The sequence below is a fragment of the Myotis yumanensis genome, unplaced genomic scaffold (genome assembly GCF_028538775.1).
Source record: "Myotis yumanensis isolate MYYU_CA2020_CCGP unplaced genomic scaffold, mMyoYum1.0.hap1 SCAF_11, whole genome shotgun sequence".
NCBI lineage: Eukaryota > Metazoa > Chordata > Mammalia > Chiroptera > Vespertilionidae > Myotis > Myotis yumanensis.
This window is the reverse complement of record NW_027223762.1, coordinates 70,766,988-70,784,666: the sequence shown is the minus strand read 5'-3', so window position 1 is coordinate 70,784,666 and position 17,679 is coordinate 70,766,988. Positions and strand designations below refer to the sequence as shown.

At 40.5% G+C, this 17,679-nt stretch overlaps 1 protein-coding gene across 4 annotated transcripts in view; it reads right to left on the bottom strand.

Annotated features, from left to right (window-relative positions):
- LOC139020157 (testis-specific gene 10 protein-like) overlaps positions 1–17,679 on the bottom strand; it is a 241,863-nt gene that overhangs the window by 199,764 nt on the left and 24,420 nt on the right. For 3 of the 4 annotated variants that reach the window (XM_070429872.1, XM_070429873.1, XM_070429874.1), the window contains exons 6-9: positions 11,609–11,724; positions 9,021–9,175; positions 4,630–4,685; positions 3,353–3,521 (exon numbers count right to left, since the gene is read on the bottom strand). In XM_070429872.1, coding sequence (XP_070285973.1) covers positions 3,353–3,521; positions 4,630–4,685; positions 9,021–9,175; positions 11,609–11,724 — 496 coding nt within the window. The remainder of the gene's footprint in view (positions 1–3,352; positions 3,522–4,629; positions 4,686–9,020; positions 9,176–11,608; positions 11,725–17,679) is intronic. The other variant, XM_070429875.1, reaches the window with a different exon arrangement.

Here is a 17,679-nt window from a genome sequence, read left to right as displayed (position 1 = left end):
AAAATAGTACAGAGTCCACATATACTCTATATTCAGTTTCCTCTTTCATTAACTTGTTACATTAGTATACTACATTTATCAAAATATTGATACATTATTAATTAAAGTCCATATTTTATTCAGATTTTTAAAAAATTTTTATTCATTGATTTACTTTTATTATTTTTCTCAGCCTAACTATACTTTTTATTTCTTTTCCTTTTTTTCTGTTCATCAGATTATTTATTCACTTGATTTTTAGATTTACTTGTTGATAGATGTGTATTTGTTGTTCATAATTTGTATCTTTACCATTTTCTTCTTCTTCCTCTTCTTAAAGGATACCTTTCAGCATTTCATATAATACTGGTTTGGTGGTGATGAACTCCTTTAGCTTTTTCTTATCTGTGAAGCTCTTTACCTGACCTTCAATTCTGAATGATAGCTTTGCTGGGTAAAGTAATCTTGGTTGTAGGTTATTTGTATTCATCACTTTGAATATTTCTTGCCACTCCCTTCTGGCCTGCATAGTTTCTGTTGAGAAATCAGCTGACAGTCTTATGGGTACTCCCTTGCAGGTAACTGTCTTTCTCTTGCTGCTTTTAAGATTCTCTCTTTGTCTTTTGCTCCTGGCATTTTAATTATGATGTGTCTTGGTGTGGTCCTCTTTGGATTCCTTTTGTTTGGGGTTCTCTGTGCTTCCTGGACTTATAAGTCTATTTTTTTCACCAGGTAGGGGAAGTTTTCTGTCATTATTTCTTCAAATAGGTTTTCAATATCTTGCTCTCTCTCTTCTTCTGGCACTCCTATAATTCGGATGTTGGTACGCCTGAAGCTGTCCCAGAGGCTCCTTACACTATCTTCATATTTTTGGATTCTTTTTTCATTTTGCTTTTCCGGTTGGGTGTTTTTTGCTTCTTCGTATTTCAAATCTTTGACTTGATTCTTGCGCTCCTCTGGTCTGCTGTTGGGAGTCTGTATAATATTCTTTATTTCAGTCAGTGTATGCTTAATTTCTAGTTGGTCCTTTATCACAACCTCGAGGGTCTCATTAAGTTTATCGGCGGTTTCTAGAAAATTCTTAAAAAACCTTAAAAGTGTGGTTTTGAACTCTATATCCAGTAGTTTCCTTTCCTCCATTTCTGTCATTTGTGACCTGTTTGTCTCCGCATTTTTTTATGCTTCGCTGTGTTGATAGAGTGGCTTTCTGTACTAGGTGTCTTAAAGGGCCTAGTGGCTCAGCCTCCCTAATTACCTGAGGTAGACACTCTTGGTGCACCCCCTTATGGGCTTTGTGCACAGTCTTGTTGTAGTTAACCCTTGATTGTTGTAGGTAACACTGGGAGGGATAGACCTCTAGGCCAATTGGCTGTGAGAATCAGCTGTGTCTGCAGTGGGAGAACTTCTGTGCTGGAGACACCCCTTCGGGGCAAGACTTGCTTCAATGGGGCTTTGGTGCTCATTGAGTCTGCCCCCTGAGTGTGTCCTTTATGAATCTGAGGAGCTGCAATCTGGATGGTCCCACTCTGACCATTGGGCCCACTGGCTCCTGGATCTCTAAGGAGGTGCTAATCTAGCCTCTGCCTGAGGCTATCCATCAGGAGCCAGCTGTGACTCAATGCATGTTGCCCTGGGGCCTTGGGCCAGCTGCAGTTTGTTAGGTAATTATCAGATTGCAAAGGGCCAGGCCTTTCATATGCAAAAGCCTCCATGGCTTGGGTGGGGCCGGGTCCCAGGGGATCAACAGGGCGGAGTGCGCAGTTATGGCTGCTCTCAGTCCTGCCCTCAGAGGCCCTGCTTCTCAGTGTCCCGGCAATTGCTGCAAGCACCCCCGAGAGAAAGCTTCCCTCGAGTTCCGACCGATGCCAGACAGTCCAGTTTCTCCTGTATGAGTCTGGGTCCCCAGAGACTCACCCAGAACTGGAGCTCAGAACTTAAGACTCCCTCCCAATTGAAAAAGACAACCGTGTCCTCAGCCACCAGCCCTCTCCGCATGTGCCTCTGTACCCTTGTATTTTACTTCCACACCGCACCTCCTCTGAGTCTCGGTATGCTTTTCTCTTTCCTTCTAGTTGTAGAATTTCCACTCAGCCAGCCTTCCTGTGGTTGTGGATGATGTCCATTCCGTCTTTTGGTTGTATTTTTGAAGTGGTGTGCAAGGCAGCAATCTCCGGTGTTTACCTATGCCGCCATCTTGGTTTCTCCTCCTATTTTTCTTTATTGATTAAGGTATTACATGTGCCCGTATCTCCCCATTGTCCCTCTACTCCCCCCCCCCCCCCAACTCATACCTTCACCCCCCCTGGTGTATGGGTCCATTGGTTAGGCCTATATGCATGCGTACAAGTCCTTTGGTTGATCTCTCTCCCTTATCTCCACCTTCCCCTACCTTCCCTCTGAGGTTTGATGGTCTGATCGATGTTTTTCTGTCTCTGGATCTGTTTTTGTTCATCAGTTTATGTTATATAATGATGTTGTTGTTTTTTTTTAGAGAGAGAGAGGAGAGAGAGAGAGAGAGAGAGAGAGAGAGAGAGAGAAAGTACTGGTTTGTTGTTCCACTTCATTGGTTGATTCTTGTATGTGTCCTGACTGGAGATCGAACCCACAACCTTGATGTATTGGGATGATGCTCTTACTAAGTGAGCATCAGGGCCAGGTATTTTTCATTTTTATTTACTGTCCCTTTTCTGTCCCAGGATCCCATTATTCATTAACTCTGAACACAGCATTTTAACATATACAATTTTTATAATTAACAAAATGTTGCATCTTAATATCTCTTTATAAAAATTAAAAATATTTAATGGTTAAAATACAGAATTTTATGATGCAGCTAAACATATTGAGAGTGACAGTACATGGGGATATCATTTGGACTGAAGAATTTTCAGGGGGGAGGAAATCTTCCAAATAGAATGTTTTTAATGGTCAAATTAAAATAATGATATTGGAAATGAGAAATGTGGATAAAGTATATTGGCATAGAGAAGAAGTAATTATAAAATAAATTTTCCTGAAAAGAATTAGTGCTAAAGAGAACCAAAAAATGTGGAATGGTACATACACTCATACTTAGAATAATAGTCCCTGAAGTAAATCTACCATTTTTTAAATTTTCTGAAGCTTTTATCTTCATTTGTTGAGTATTTCTAAGGTTGAATATATATCTATTATATTCCTTGTTCCCTCTTTCCTTAATATTTAACATTTTATGTCTGAGGGTTTCATTTAGAAATTATGTGGCATATTGTGTAACAGAGGTAAAAAAAATGGCTGCTTCAAAGAGCCTGAGGTTTTTACAAAATGAAAGGAGAACCACGTCTCAGAGGAAATACGTATTTTCTTGGAGAAAAAGAGAGTAGGACAAATATACCTGGTTCTCTTGTTTAGCTTTAGAAAACTGTTCTTGGAGATTGTCATTCTCATGAGCCAAGATATCTCTTTCCCTGGCGATTTGAGCCAGTTCATCATTTGTTTCATCCAACTGCCGGCGCATCCTGGAAATGTCTTGTTCACACATAATTAGCGCTTCAGTAGACTGTCTATTGCACAAATCAAACAGTACGTCAGAAGAGACATTTTACCAAAACAGAATAACAAATTCTCACATGACAGAAGATGGACAGTTAGCATTAAAACATTTGAAGAAGTTTTAAACACATTTAAATTTATACGAATAAATACTGCGAAAATAGTGCATTCGAGTTTCTCTGTGTTGCCAACATTTCACTATGGAAAAAAGATGCTGAATATACATAATAGTCAATGATTAGCTAAGTATTTCAAAACTTCTGCCATTCAAATATAAGAAAGCTTTCATCTGACCTCTAGCTGCCATGGCTTAGTCTCCTTTGTAGGTTCCTCTTCCTCTGCCCTCTTAAAACCTAAGGGTTCTGAGGGCTCAACTCTTACTCTCCTGTTTCTTCTTACTCTCTGCCTTCCCTCAGACAAATACCATTCATATCCATGGCTCCCAACCCCATCTATACCCTGAAGGCTCTGAAATCATTACCTCCAGCCTTGGCCTCCTCCTTACACTCCAGACTCTTATATTTAACTGCTTATGAGACATATATGCAAGGTCTCAAAGGCTCTTCCCATCCAGAGGAAAACCATCGCTTTCCATATTTTCTACACGTCCAGTACTCATCCCTCAAAATCTGGCAATTTCCTAGATTTTCTTCCTCACAAGCACCTCACCCTGACCACACTCCCCAACCCCAATCTATCATCATTCTTCAACGTGGGTAATCTTTCTAACACAAAATTCTCCTCAAAATTCCTTAATGATTTCTTATTTCCCAAAGGATAAAACCAAGACTCATTTGTCTATAACACAGGCCTCTGTGTTTAGCCTTTCCTCCCTTCACACCTCCTCTCTCACTTTGGGTTCCAACACTCACCTACTTGCATTCACGAGGCGCTTGAACATTACCTGTGGTCTTGTGGTTCTCTGCTGTTTTTCCTTCCCTTTCCTTGGCAGACACCATATCCTCTCTTGCTTCCCTACACAGACTTAGGCCTCCTTCCAACATCAGAAAGTTCCCACCCTCTATGTAACACTAAGCCCCCGTTTACTATCTTTGTACCTAACATAGTACTTTGCCCTAATAAATATGTACTCAAATTCTTGTTGGACGAGTGGTTTACCTTGATGCCTGTTCCATCTCAGCAATGATATTCTTCATGCCTGAAATGGTCTTTTCCTTGAAAAGTAATATAAGTATGACATAAAAATTATCTTAAACTGTTATTTCTGTTAAAACTGAATGAACAAAAATCAATTTCCCCCACCCTTTTTCATTTACATTTGGGTTTAAACACTTATGCTCTATTCATCTTTCCTATACTTTAAAACTAAAGCCTAGTATATCAATGTCAATATTTGTACTAGACAAAAATAATTGATGACACTCATTAGAGTTAAGACTACACTTGGGTGTATTGATATGAGATCAGTGTCTCAAATGCTCTGTTAGGCTTCTGCAGTCCCCCAGCAACACCAGAGCTCAGGAGCACTGTTACCTGGAGGCAAACCAGTGGTTTGCATGACAGTGTTCTCCATGGGGAGTAGACTGATTCACTTCCTCACATCATGTTATGAAACCCAGGAAAGTGAATGATGTGAAACTAAATTTAGTTCTTAAGACTAATAACTTTGATCAAGTATATTATTTATATTAGTCATCAATATAAATAATGGTCATAAATCCATGTAGCTGCTAAAACGGAGTTACTTATAAAAGTCTATTTTTCTTTGTAATGCTTTAAGCAATAAAAAATAAAAAAATAAAAAGTCTATTTTTAAGTTTAAGTCTGAGTTAAATAAGCATAAGGCCCAGAGCAAAAAGTGAATAAAATAAGCTACTGATATTCTCCCTTTTCAAGGGTGTGCTGAGGGAGATAATGAGTCAGTCAAGGCTGAAATAGGTGTGCTTATCTTCACACTATCAGTACTATTCCCACACTTCCTTCTTTGAAAATGCTTGTTGATGGTGAACTAAAGATACTATTCACTGATACTCTGGCTAACATTAACCCTGTTCTTTCACTACATAACTAGATTTCACTTTACCCTTTGAAGTTTGAAATCCTAAGTAACCAAGGAAACGAGATGAAAACTTAAACCCATATTTCCAACCAGTTCTGTTCCTGTTCATCAGGATGGTTTAGTCGGGTGTGCATGCTGTGTGTGCACGGGCATGTGTATGTGTTATCTCCCTTTACTCATGTGCTCCTCTCCAGGTACTTTTACTCTGGTTTCCCATTCTGCTCCTGATAGAATGGTGCAGATGGATATTGGGATATGGTTAACATATCCATTAGCAAAGCAGTTAACCCCCTTTAAGAAGTCAAGCCAATGAAGAGAAAATACCGCTTAAAATAGAATGTTTATACATGCCTTTGAAATATAATTTAATATATTTCCAATTAAATTCTGAAAAACAAATTGAACTTCTAGTATTTCTGAAAGTCATTACTTGGTAAAACTTAAATATAATTTATAAGCCTAAAAAGGACTTTTTTTTATCAATAGAAACTCATCTTGAAAGTATGACTATCTAATACTAAGAACTTTGTAAAGTATCCAGGGCAACAAAATTACTGGGTAGAATCCAGTAATATATCCTACCAGCCCTATTTTCTCTTCATATTGCCCTAATACCAGCATTTCAAAAACTGTTGACATTTATGCCATCACTGTCAATTTAACATTTCTGTACAACCTCAATATGTTTGTCCAATTAGAATCATAGGTTCAAGTTAATTGTTAAAAATTCAATCTGGACAAGATGATCATAAATCTATATAGAAAAAATAAATAAACTAAAATATTACACAAATAATTATGGCTTTTATTACTAAAAAGTCTGTGAACTTCCTAATGAGTTTCCTAACTTTAACTGGTAGTAAGTAGTAGGACATCTTTTTAAATTACTAATAAGATGAAAAAACTTCATATTATTCATTATAATATAGACTTTCCATAGGAATTTATTCTGTAATCTCCATATTAGACTGTAAGAGTACTGCTTTTCACCGTATGGTACTTATAAATTGAACTCTAAAATATTACTGTAGAAACTGTTTCCTCTTTCCATGCCTAATATTGCTTTAAAATGTTTTTATTCTCCTCAGAGGATGGATGTGTTTATGTTCATGATCTTATACAAGATCATCAACTTATACAAGATCATGAAATGGATTGGCAAGTCAATATTCCTTGTGAAGGAAAAGATAATGTTGGTACAATTAGCAGAATGGAAGGAATGTGAAATATAGATATAGCTGAGGAAAATCAGATAGATCTGAATAATTTGTTTCTAAGTGTTAAAGAAAAACAAAACATGTTTAACTCTTCAAGTAGTAGTGTTTAAATATGAGAAAAACATTCTACCCCCAAAAGCCATAACATTTTTTTAAAATATTAAGGTATAGCTTATAGAGATGAGTCAGCCTTTTAAACAAGTAAACCAATATTTATTATCTTATGCACTTTGAGGGCTTCAGTTAGGCTCATGATTCCCAAAGCTTTTAACTTCAGTTCCAGTTTCTCTCAAAACTTAAAAATCCAAGAGCCTATGAATATTTCAACGACATGTGCCAAAGACATGTGGATCATCTTCCTCTCTGAGCCTGCTCTGTTTCCCGTGCTTCCTACTTCATACGTGGCAACTGTTCACATGGTTCCTCAGTCAGAAAGCACATCTTGTCAATCTTACTCCCTTCGTAGACCTATTTCTCTCATGGATACTGCCACTCTCCTACCACAGTTCTTAACACTTTACTCCTAACTAGTGTCCTTGTCACCATTCTCACTTTCCTATAATCCATCTTTTACATGGATTAACAAGGGCTGGAATATTTTTAAAAATAAAGATGTAACTGTAAAATGTTGTTTATATTATTTCATTGATTCACTATATCAATGTTATTCTAAACTCAACATTACATACATTTTTAAATTTGTTGCTTACCTATCCCATCTCATTTTTTGCCACCTATCCCTACCCCATACTTATCTCTTTGCAATCTATGCTCTGGACATTATAAACTATCAAGAAACCCTGTGACATTCTCTGATGAAAGCCACTGGGCTCTCGTAAGTTGCTCTACCTGTCTGGATTCCCCTTTCTCTAAAAGGTATTCTGCCCGGAGCAGCATTAAACAGATTGTCAAACTACAGCAGGAAGGCTGGGGAGGGTTGGGAGGTGGGTAAGAGATCAACCAAAGGACTTGTATGTATGCATATAAGCATAACCAATGGACACAAGACACTGGTGGGGAGGGGGGAAGAGGAGGCTGGGGGAAGGTCAAGGGGAAAAAAAAAGGAGACAAATATACTACTCTTTGTAATATTTTAAGCAATAAAAAAAAAAAGGTATTCTGCCTGTCTGAACACCCTTCCTCTCACTGTAGCCTTTCTCTAAGTCTTTTCCTGGCTAACTCCTAGTCAATTTTCAGGGCAGTCCAGGCATTATCATCTTCTCGAAAGCTTTCTAGATCTTCTCCTCTCCTAATCCAACCCGAAGGTTAGATCAACTGTGCTTCTGCCAGACTCGAACCGCACATTGTGCATACACTCAGCACATTCTATCATAAAAGTACCTTTTTTATGTTTTTCCCAATTATGCTACAGGCTTTGGAAGGCATGTCCACTCCTCCTCAATTGCTAATATAATATACCTGGTACATGTCAATAAATGCTTGTTTTATGGGTGGATAGATGAAGGAATTAGTTCCCTTACAGAGGGGCAAGGCCTTATTCCAATGATGCTGTTTTGCTTATGACATCTGTGGAAAACAGTTTTGGAATTGCCTTCAGAACCACGTTATAAGCAAGAAAAGGGTATGAATATTTCCCTGCCTTTTTGGCAACACCTGTTATGTTGTCTGAACAACAAAACCTGAGGAATGGAGATTATCATCCAGCTTTATTAACCAACTCCATATGGCAGGGAGGGGGACCTTTTTCCTGCCAAGGGTCATTTGGATATTTATAATATCATTTGCTTAATATAATTCACTAATTTTATGTTGCTATAAAGAAAGTCCTGTGTTTGTTGAATTTTGAGTCTGCCTGCAGTTGTGTTGGCAGGGCCAGATCAAATGATGTTGCACGTCTATTGCCTACAGGCTGGAGGTTCCTCACCCCTGCCCTATGGTCTAGTCTCAATGACTAAGGACAATGTAAAAACCTGCATCAATTCTGAACACATTTACAAAGGCAGTTTTAATGGAATAAACATATTGCCTCCCACAGTGGCTCCCTGGAGATATAAGTTTTGGTGTGCTTCTAAAAAGAAATCAATCTCACTGCTTTCTTTTTAATTTGAATATTTGATATTTGAATTAGTTCTTGTCCGTGCATGTTAACAACAAATTGGTGAGAGAAAGAACACATTTTTTAAGACTATTCTGAAATATTTCAAAATCACATTTTAAAGTTTCAGCTCTCTAGAAAAATTTTGAGAGAACCTATTATTTTATTCAGATTCCAGTGCAAACACTTCTTTTAAACCACAGTTCTCAGAACGTACTTTCATGGCCAAACTCTCTCCAAGGGATGCAATGTTCTCAGACTTTTTATCCAAGCATGCTTGCAGGCAATCCTTTTCTTTAGCTAGGTCGTTGAGGGTTGCACCAAGAATGCTGATTTCTTCTCGCTGGGCAATACTCTGCCTTGTAAAATTATCTAAATATGTAATCATAAAGGCATTTTTAATCAAGATAATTTTTCAGTCCAAGTGGATTGAAATACTTTTCAAAGTAAGTTCTCCTATATTATATTCAATGCCTAAAAATAAGTATAGTATCCCAAATAAAAACATGGCTTTTGTTGTTAGTGATTAAAATCCAAGATGAATCTTGAAATTCTAAATGATTCACAAATGTAAAAGCACAATTAACACATTTGAATAAGAATATCAAAGGAAAGCTCTAAATTATAAGTTCTCAAAGTAGATTTACATGCCTGGTGGGGTGGAGGGCAGACTATAGGTGGATGAAGTTGGGTGAAATACTGAAACCAACATTTCCCTCCAATTTCTCCCCTCTCTTTGAACTAGAATCATTGTTGTATATAAGTTGGTAACAGATCTTAATAAAATATTCAATTAAGTCATGTTCAGAGTCAAATGTCTTCTGCTCTGATCTCTCTAAATTTTTCCTAAAAATTCCTGGAAAAAAAATCATCCCAGGACGTCTGATTTGATTGTGGAAACACTGACAAGCCAATGTCAATGCTGAAGGCCTAAATGACTGCTATGCAATTGGTTCTCAAATTGTGGTTTCCCAACCAGCACCATCAGCATCACCTGGGAACCCCAGTCCTACTGAATTAGAAATTCTGACTGGCCAGAGCAATTATGTCTTAACAAGCACCCTCCCATGTGACTCTAATGCACAACAGCTTGAGACCCACCTGAGCAAACTGGAAAAGACACAAGAGCCCTGGCCATCTGCTACTCCAGGAGCTGGGCCCAGTGGTCTGCACTAGCCCTCCAGGGGATTCTGACCACACCCAAGTCTGAGAACCTCTGGTCTAGAGCTCTACTAGGGAAGCTCTGCTAGACTGGACCTCTAGGTTACTCCCTGCCAACGACCATCCAGGGCAGCATAAGAGAGGCACTATCCCATGCCAAGAGGATGATCTAAAGTACCTGAGAATACATCAATTCCCTTTTCCAGGCTACTATCTTTCAGGCAAACCACATGTTTTGGGTGTTCTGATAGATGAGTCCATTCCCATTGGCATACAATAACGAAATGAAAGCTCTGAAACAGCTCTAGGAGTTCCTACTTTAAAAATAATCAATCCTCCACCTCACATCCCACTCAAGCTACCGCCCCATTTTTCTGCCACACTTGGTAGCCAAACTTCTTAACAGACTTCTATTCTCTTCTGTCTCTACTCTCACTGCCCAGTCTTCCTCAGCCTATCCCATCTTCCACATCCAACACTCTATCCAAACTTTGTCAGTGTCCCCAAAACCTTCAAAGTACCAAATCCAATCACACCTCCTTCATCCCCATCTTACTTAGCTTCTCAAATTATCTGATAATTAACACTACCATCCTTTTTAAAACATTTGCTCTCTTGCCTCCCCCAAAACACTCACTTATGGGTATTCTTCCTAATTCTTTGGCTCCTTCTTACTTAGTCCTGGACTCTCTTCTCCTCATTCTCTATATTTTCTCTAGATGATTTCATGGTTTTAATATCATTTATTTGCTGATGTGTCCCAAATGTATATTTTTAGATTAGGTTTCACTTCTGAGATAAAAACTTATCTATTAACTGCTTACCTTACATTTTTACTTGGATTTAAAATATCCAAAAATGAGTTATTCAATATTCCCATTTTAAATTTATATTTTAGTACTTACCATCTCAATAAAAAGCACCTCCACCCATCTAATTGTTTATGCCAGACAGTTTTGAACTACTGTTAAAAATATTCCCTCTGCCCGGCTGGTGTTGCTCAGTGGTTGAGCGTCCACCTATGAACCAGGAGGTTGCAGTTTGATTCCCGGTTAGGGCACATGCCCGGGTTGCGGGCTCAATCCTCAGTGGGGGTACAGGAGGTAGCCAGTCCATGATTCTCTCTTATCATTGATGTTTCTTTCTCCCTCTCCCTTCCTCTTCGAAATCAATAAAAATATAAACAATATATACATATATTCCCTCTATTTTAAAATGGGTTCTTTTATAGTCATAATCAAAATTTTACTTTACAGTTATAAAAATATTAAATTATGACCATATTTTCATAGAGATAAATGGTAAGAAACATAAACAGCAGACTATAAAAACAATTTTCTCTATGAACCCAACTAATATCATAGATATAGCCAAATATATGTATACTTTCCACCAAAAGTAATATAAATGTGTACTATGTTTCATTAAAACTGCTATGAACAAGACACATTTTTACACAGAAACTTGTAAATTTAAAAGTGACCATCATAAATTAGAAAGTGTTGCTATTTTGTTTCCATGATTGGAATCATAAACTTTTAATTGAAGGGCCTATCTCCAAGTTTATCTTGTTATAACTGAGAGAAGAAAGCTTTTTTTCTAGCAGATGTAAAGAAAAAGTAATAACAGGAAAAAATAACTCACCAATTTTTTCATCCAAGCACATAATTTTCTCCTGAGTAAGCTGAAGCTCATATTTTTTCTTAGCAAGGTGTCGCTGAGTATCAGAAAGGTCTTTTTCTGTATTTTCATATAAAACTCTGTAAACATTTTAATAATAAAACTAATTCTGAAATTTTTATCAACCTTTTAGTGTATTTAAATCTAAAAACTTTTAGGGACACTAATAAACATTTTTCTTTTAGTATCTTCCTAAAGCCACATTATAGAAAGTTTAAAGAATAAAGGGTAAAAAGGGACCCTCAATCCACCACTCCAACATAAGCTACTATTAGCATTTTGGTGTTCATTATTCAGTGTTGCTGCTTTTTCATATTTTTCATATTCAGTGTTATGCATATTTAGTTACCATACTATAAATTCAAAATTGAATCTGATTTTTTCACCTACACTTAATCTTCAATAATTTTCAGTCTATAACACAGTCCTCCAAATCATCATTTTCTGCCTGAAAAATATATATGAGCAATAGCTATTTATTTTTAAGTAAATATAAACATTTAGTTCAGTATTCTATTATTAGACATCTAGGTTTATTTCCGTTTTCCCTATTACTAATAAATCTATAATGAACAGCATTTCATTCACTCCACATTTATTAAGTGTCTAGTTAGTATGTACCAGGTACTAGGTGCTGAGGAACATAGAGTGAACTTGATGGGCACTGGTCCTGTCCTCATTGAGTTCACAGTCTATAAAAAAGTAACAGACCATAATTTCTGGCATTATGGAAACTAGATAATCTGAAAGTCTTCTAATATAAAGAAGCATCCTACAATATAAAGAAGCATCTTTTTAAATGTGTGGCTACACTTGTAAGAAATTGTAAGGGAAGCCCCCTGGAGCCAAATTAGAGCTGTAAGACTATGAACTGATGTTATGCTAGATATAATTGGGGTTTGCCTGTCTCAGTAGTCTAGGGTCTTTTTTAAAAAATTTCTTTATTGATTAAATTATTACATGTGTCCTTAGTCTAGGGCAGTGGTCTGCAAACTGCAGCTCGAGAGCCACATGTGGCTCTTTGGCTCCTTGAGTGTAGCTCTTTCACAAAATACCATGTGCGGGCGCGCATGTACAGTGCGATTGAAACTTCGTGGCCCATGCGCAGAAGTCGGTATTTTGTGGAAGAGCCACACTCAAGGAGCCAAAGAGTCACATGTGGCTTGCGAGCTGCAGTTTGCCAACCACTGGTCTAGGGTCTTAACTCAGAAACAAAAGATGAGGTCATAGAGATGCCTACAACACAAGAATTAGAACTAAGGCCCCCCCACATAAAGCCACTGAGGACTATAACAAAAGTGAAAAGGTCAGACTAGACAAAATCAGTTTGTCAACCAACCACTGCTAGGCTCAGGGTAATAATAATTTTTAAAAAATCTTTCTTGGGTATTGTTTATCTCAGGACAATAAATCAAAATAAAATCTGGCTCTAGGGTGTTTGTATAAGCTAGAGCACTTGGCAGAAATAAACACAAAACTTCTCTGGAGGGATATATCCTCCATCCAGGCTAAGAACTAAACGTTGGATACAGGCATGTTGAAAATTAGCTCACAATTCAAATTTTAAAAACACATTAAGTAATAATCCAAACTTAGTGGGAGTCAAAAGACATACAAACTAAGTTAGATCCCCTAGAACTATAGATTGTAGTATTTTCAAAGAAACCTACTAGTTCTATTTTTTAAAATATATTTTTATTGATTTCAGAGAGGAAGGGAGAGGGATGAAAGAGAATCATTGACTGGCTGTCTCCTGCATGTCCCCCACTGGGGCTTGTGCCTGAAACTTGGGCATGTGCCCTGACCTGGAATTGAACTATGACCTTCTGGTTCAGAGATTGACCCTCAACTACTAAGCCATGCCAGCTGGGCAAGAATAGTTGTATTTAAATACTGAAAGATAAAGTAATAAAATACATAAGAAAAAAGAACCAGCAGATTTTTAAAAAGAACTAAAGTTCAGAAAAATTAAACTATAATAATTGAAATAAAAAACATTTAAAACATCAACAGACAAGTTTAAGAGCACAACAGACACAGCAAAAGATAAAATCAGTAAGTTGAAAAAACTCTAGTCCATAGAAATAATCTATAATAAAGCACAAACTAAAGAGAGAAAAGCTAAAAGACATAAAGAACAGAATGAGAAGGTTCAATCACCTAATCAAAATTCCAGAAAGAGAGGATAAACACAATATTCCAAAAAATAATCTCTCTATATAAAAGCCAAGCGACTGGAACGACTGGTCGCTATGATGTGCACTGCGACCCCAACTGCCCGCAGCCCCTCCTCCTGGCCAACCCCACCCCCAGTCAGCCGCCCTGGCCGGCCCCGCTGCTAATCAGACCCCCAATCCCATTCTGGGATGGGGCCGGTAGGCTGACTGCCTGCAGCCCCCCCCCCCCCCAATTGGGGGCAGGGGCCAGTTGGCCAACCTCCTGAGTCCCCTCCCCCTTGCAGGCCTGGCTGGATGGGCCCCCATTGGGGGAAGGCCAGCTGAACCCCACCCATGCACGAATTCATGCACCAGGTCTCTAGTAGCTAATCCTATATAATAAAGAGCTAATATGCAAATAGTCATTGCGCCCTCACGCCATCATGCCATAATGCTTCAGACACTCAACACTGGGGAGAGAGGAATGGGGACCAGCCGGGCTGCGACCCGGAAGAGAGACAAGCTGCCCGCCCCACAGTCCCAGGAGCCAGCGGCTGTGCCTGCGGCCCAGGAGAGGGACAAGCTGCCCACCCTGTGGTCCAGGGTGCCAGCACTGTGCCTGTGCTTGTGGCCTGGGAGAGGGACAAGCTACCTGCCCTGCAGTCCCGGGCATTACCACCTGCAACTGCGGCCCTGGAGAGGGACAAGCCACCTGTCCCACAATCCCAGGCACCTGTGGTGTGGCCCGGGTGAAGCCGCCCGCCCACGGTCCCCTGTGGCTGCAGCCGGCCTAGGTGAAGCTGGCCCAGGTCCTGGGTGCCTGTGGCCAGCCAGAGGGAGGGAAGCCTGGGTCCCGGGTGCCTGCGACTGGCCGGAGGAGGAACTCCTGGGTCCTAGGTGTGTGGCAAGGCAGAAGCGGTTAGGGGCGATCAGGCCAGCAAGGGAGCAGTTAGGGGCAATCAGGTAGGCAGGCAGAGGTCATTAGGGGCAATCAGGAAGGCATAGGTGGTTAGGGGTGATCAGGCAGACAGACAGGCAAGCGGTTAGGAGCCAGCAATCCAGGATTTCGAGAGGCAGTCAGACATCCCCTGAGGGGTCCTGGATTGGAGAGGGTGCAGCTGGAGAGGGTGAAGGCTGGGCTGAGGGATTCCCCCTCCCCCTGTGCATGAAGTGCACCAGGCCTCCGGGATAATATATAAAATCTTAGACTAAACAAACATGAAGGAAAAATCTGAACACACTCTGGCTGGTGTGGCTCAGTTGGTTGAGTGTTGTCCTGTGCACTGAAAGGTCCCCTGTTCTATTCCCAGTTAGGTCACATGCCCAAGTTGTGGGTTTGATCACTGGACAGGGTGTGTGTGGGAGGCCACCAATAGATATGTTTCTCTCACATCAATGTTTCTCTCTCTCCCCCTCTCCCTTTATCTCTCTCTCTAAAAGCATTAAAAAAAATCTGAACACTAACATTAAGGGAACTTAAGTCCTGGGCAGAACAAATTATAAATCTGTGTCTATTATGACAATTATAGTGGGGGAGAGTAGAAAGATTTAAAGGAAGAAAATATTTTTACATACAAACTAATAAAAGTGATACCTTGGGAAAACATATGTTCACAGGCAAAAATTATAAGACATTTGAGAAGTCCAGCCACTTAAAAAAAGCAAACACAAAAAAACCAACTCACCGATTACAGAATCCAACTGTAGCAGATATATTGGAATAAATAAATAAATAATATTAAATTAGACTAGTAAATACATTAAAAGGAGAAGATATGAAAAAGAACTAAGGGAAAAAACATATAACAAATGTGAGAAATCTAGTAGTTGAAATTTTAAAAAAATACATGATGTAAATAGCTGAATATATAAAATACTGCTGAGAGTAATTTTTGAAGACCTAAATAAATGGGGAGATATTATGTGGACTAAAAAGCTCTATATATTCACCAACAATTTTTCCAAAACTGACATATAGATTCAACTTAATTTAATCAAAATCCCAACATTTTGTAAATAAATGATTCTAATAAAGATGATTCCAAAATTTATATAGAAATGTGCAGTACCTACAAGCAGCTCAAACAACTTTAAAATGGAATAAAGTTGGAGGACTTAGTATCTGATTTCAAGACTTTTTATGAAGCTTCAATTACCAAGACAAAGTGATACTAACATAACATGGAAAAATATATCAATGGAATAGAATAGAGCTCAGAAACAGACTCACACATATATGGTCAATTAAATTTTCAGGTACCAAGGCAATTCAATGGGTTAATGGGATAATCTTAACAAATAAGAAACAATGGCTATCCTATATAACTAGAGGCCCGGTGTACGAAATTCATGCAGTGGGGGGGAGGGGAGGGTGTCCCTTAGCCCAGCCTGCACCCTCTCCAATCTCCAATCTGGGACCCCTTGGGGGATGTCCGACTGCTGGTTTAGACCCAATCCCTGGCCTAAACTGGCAGTCGGACATCCCTCTCACAATCCGGGACTGCTGGCTCCTAACCGCTTCTGCCTGCCATCCTGATCACCCCCTAACCACTCCCCTGCTAGCTGATCTATGCCTAACTGCCCCCTGCTGACCCAGTCACCCCTAACTGCCCTCCCCTGCTAGCCTGGTCACCCCCAACTTGCCCTCCCCTGCAGGCCTGGTTGCCCCCAACTGCCCTCCCCTGCCGGCCTGATCACCCACAACTGCCCTCCCTGGCCGGCCATCTTGTGGCTGTGGGTACCACCATCTTTGAGGGCGTGGCAGTCAATTAGTAAATTCCCTCCTTATTGGCTGTGGGCACCGCCATCTTTGAGGGCATGCAGTAAATTAGCATATCCCTGCCTTATTGGGTGTAGGAGTTGCCATATATGAGGGCGGGGCAGTCAATTAGCATATTCCCTCTTTATTAGATTACTAGAGGCCCAATGCATAAAAATTTGCACACTCGGGGTGGGGGAGGGGCTTTCAGTCCGGCCTGTGCCCTCTCGCAGTCTGGGACCCCTCGGAGGATGACCACCTGCTGGCTTAGGCTCGCTCCCCAGGGGATTGGGCCTAAGCAGGCAGTCAGACATCCCTCTGGCAGCCCGGGAGCCCTCAGGGGATGTCCACTTGCCAATGGGGAGCAGGCCTAAACTGCAGTCTGACATCCTTAGTGCTGCTGAGGAGGCGGGAGAGGCTCCCACCACCACCACTGTACTGGCAGCCATCAGCCTGGCTTGTGGCTGAGCAGAGCTCCCTTTGTGGGAGCGCACTGACCACCAGAGGGCAGCTCCTGCATTGAACGTCTGCCCCCTGGTGGTCAGTGTGTGTCATAGTGACCAGTTATTCCCAGTCGTTCTGCTGTTAGGGTAAGTTTGCATATTACCCTTTTATTATATAGGATAGAGGCCTGGTGCATGGGTGGGGGCTGGCTGGTTTGCCCTGAAGGGTGTCCCGGATCAGGGTGAGGGTCCCGCTGGGGTGCCTGGCCAGCCTGGGTGAGGGGCTGATGGCTGTTTGCAGCTGGTCACACCCCCTTCAGGGTGGGGGTCCCTACTGGGGTGCCTGGCCAGTCTGGGTGAAGAGCTGATGGCTGTTTGCAGGCTGGTCAAGCCACCCCCCCCCCCCCAGTGGGGACCCTCACCCCATGGAGGTTTGGGCAGCCTCGGTGTGGGGCTGATGGCTGTTTTCAGGCTTGCCACACCCCCTTTAGGGTGGGGGGGTCCCCACTGGGTTGCCTGGCCAGTCTGGGTGAGGGACTGAGGGCCGTTTTCAGGCTGGTGAAGGCCCCCCTCCGGCGATGGAAGCTCCAGGCCTCTTTTTTTTTTTTTAATTCTGGGGTTTATTTACCTTCTATAATTGAAAGTTTGTTGCCTTGAGTGGAGCTCAGAGCTGGGCCG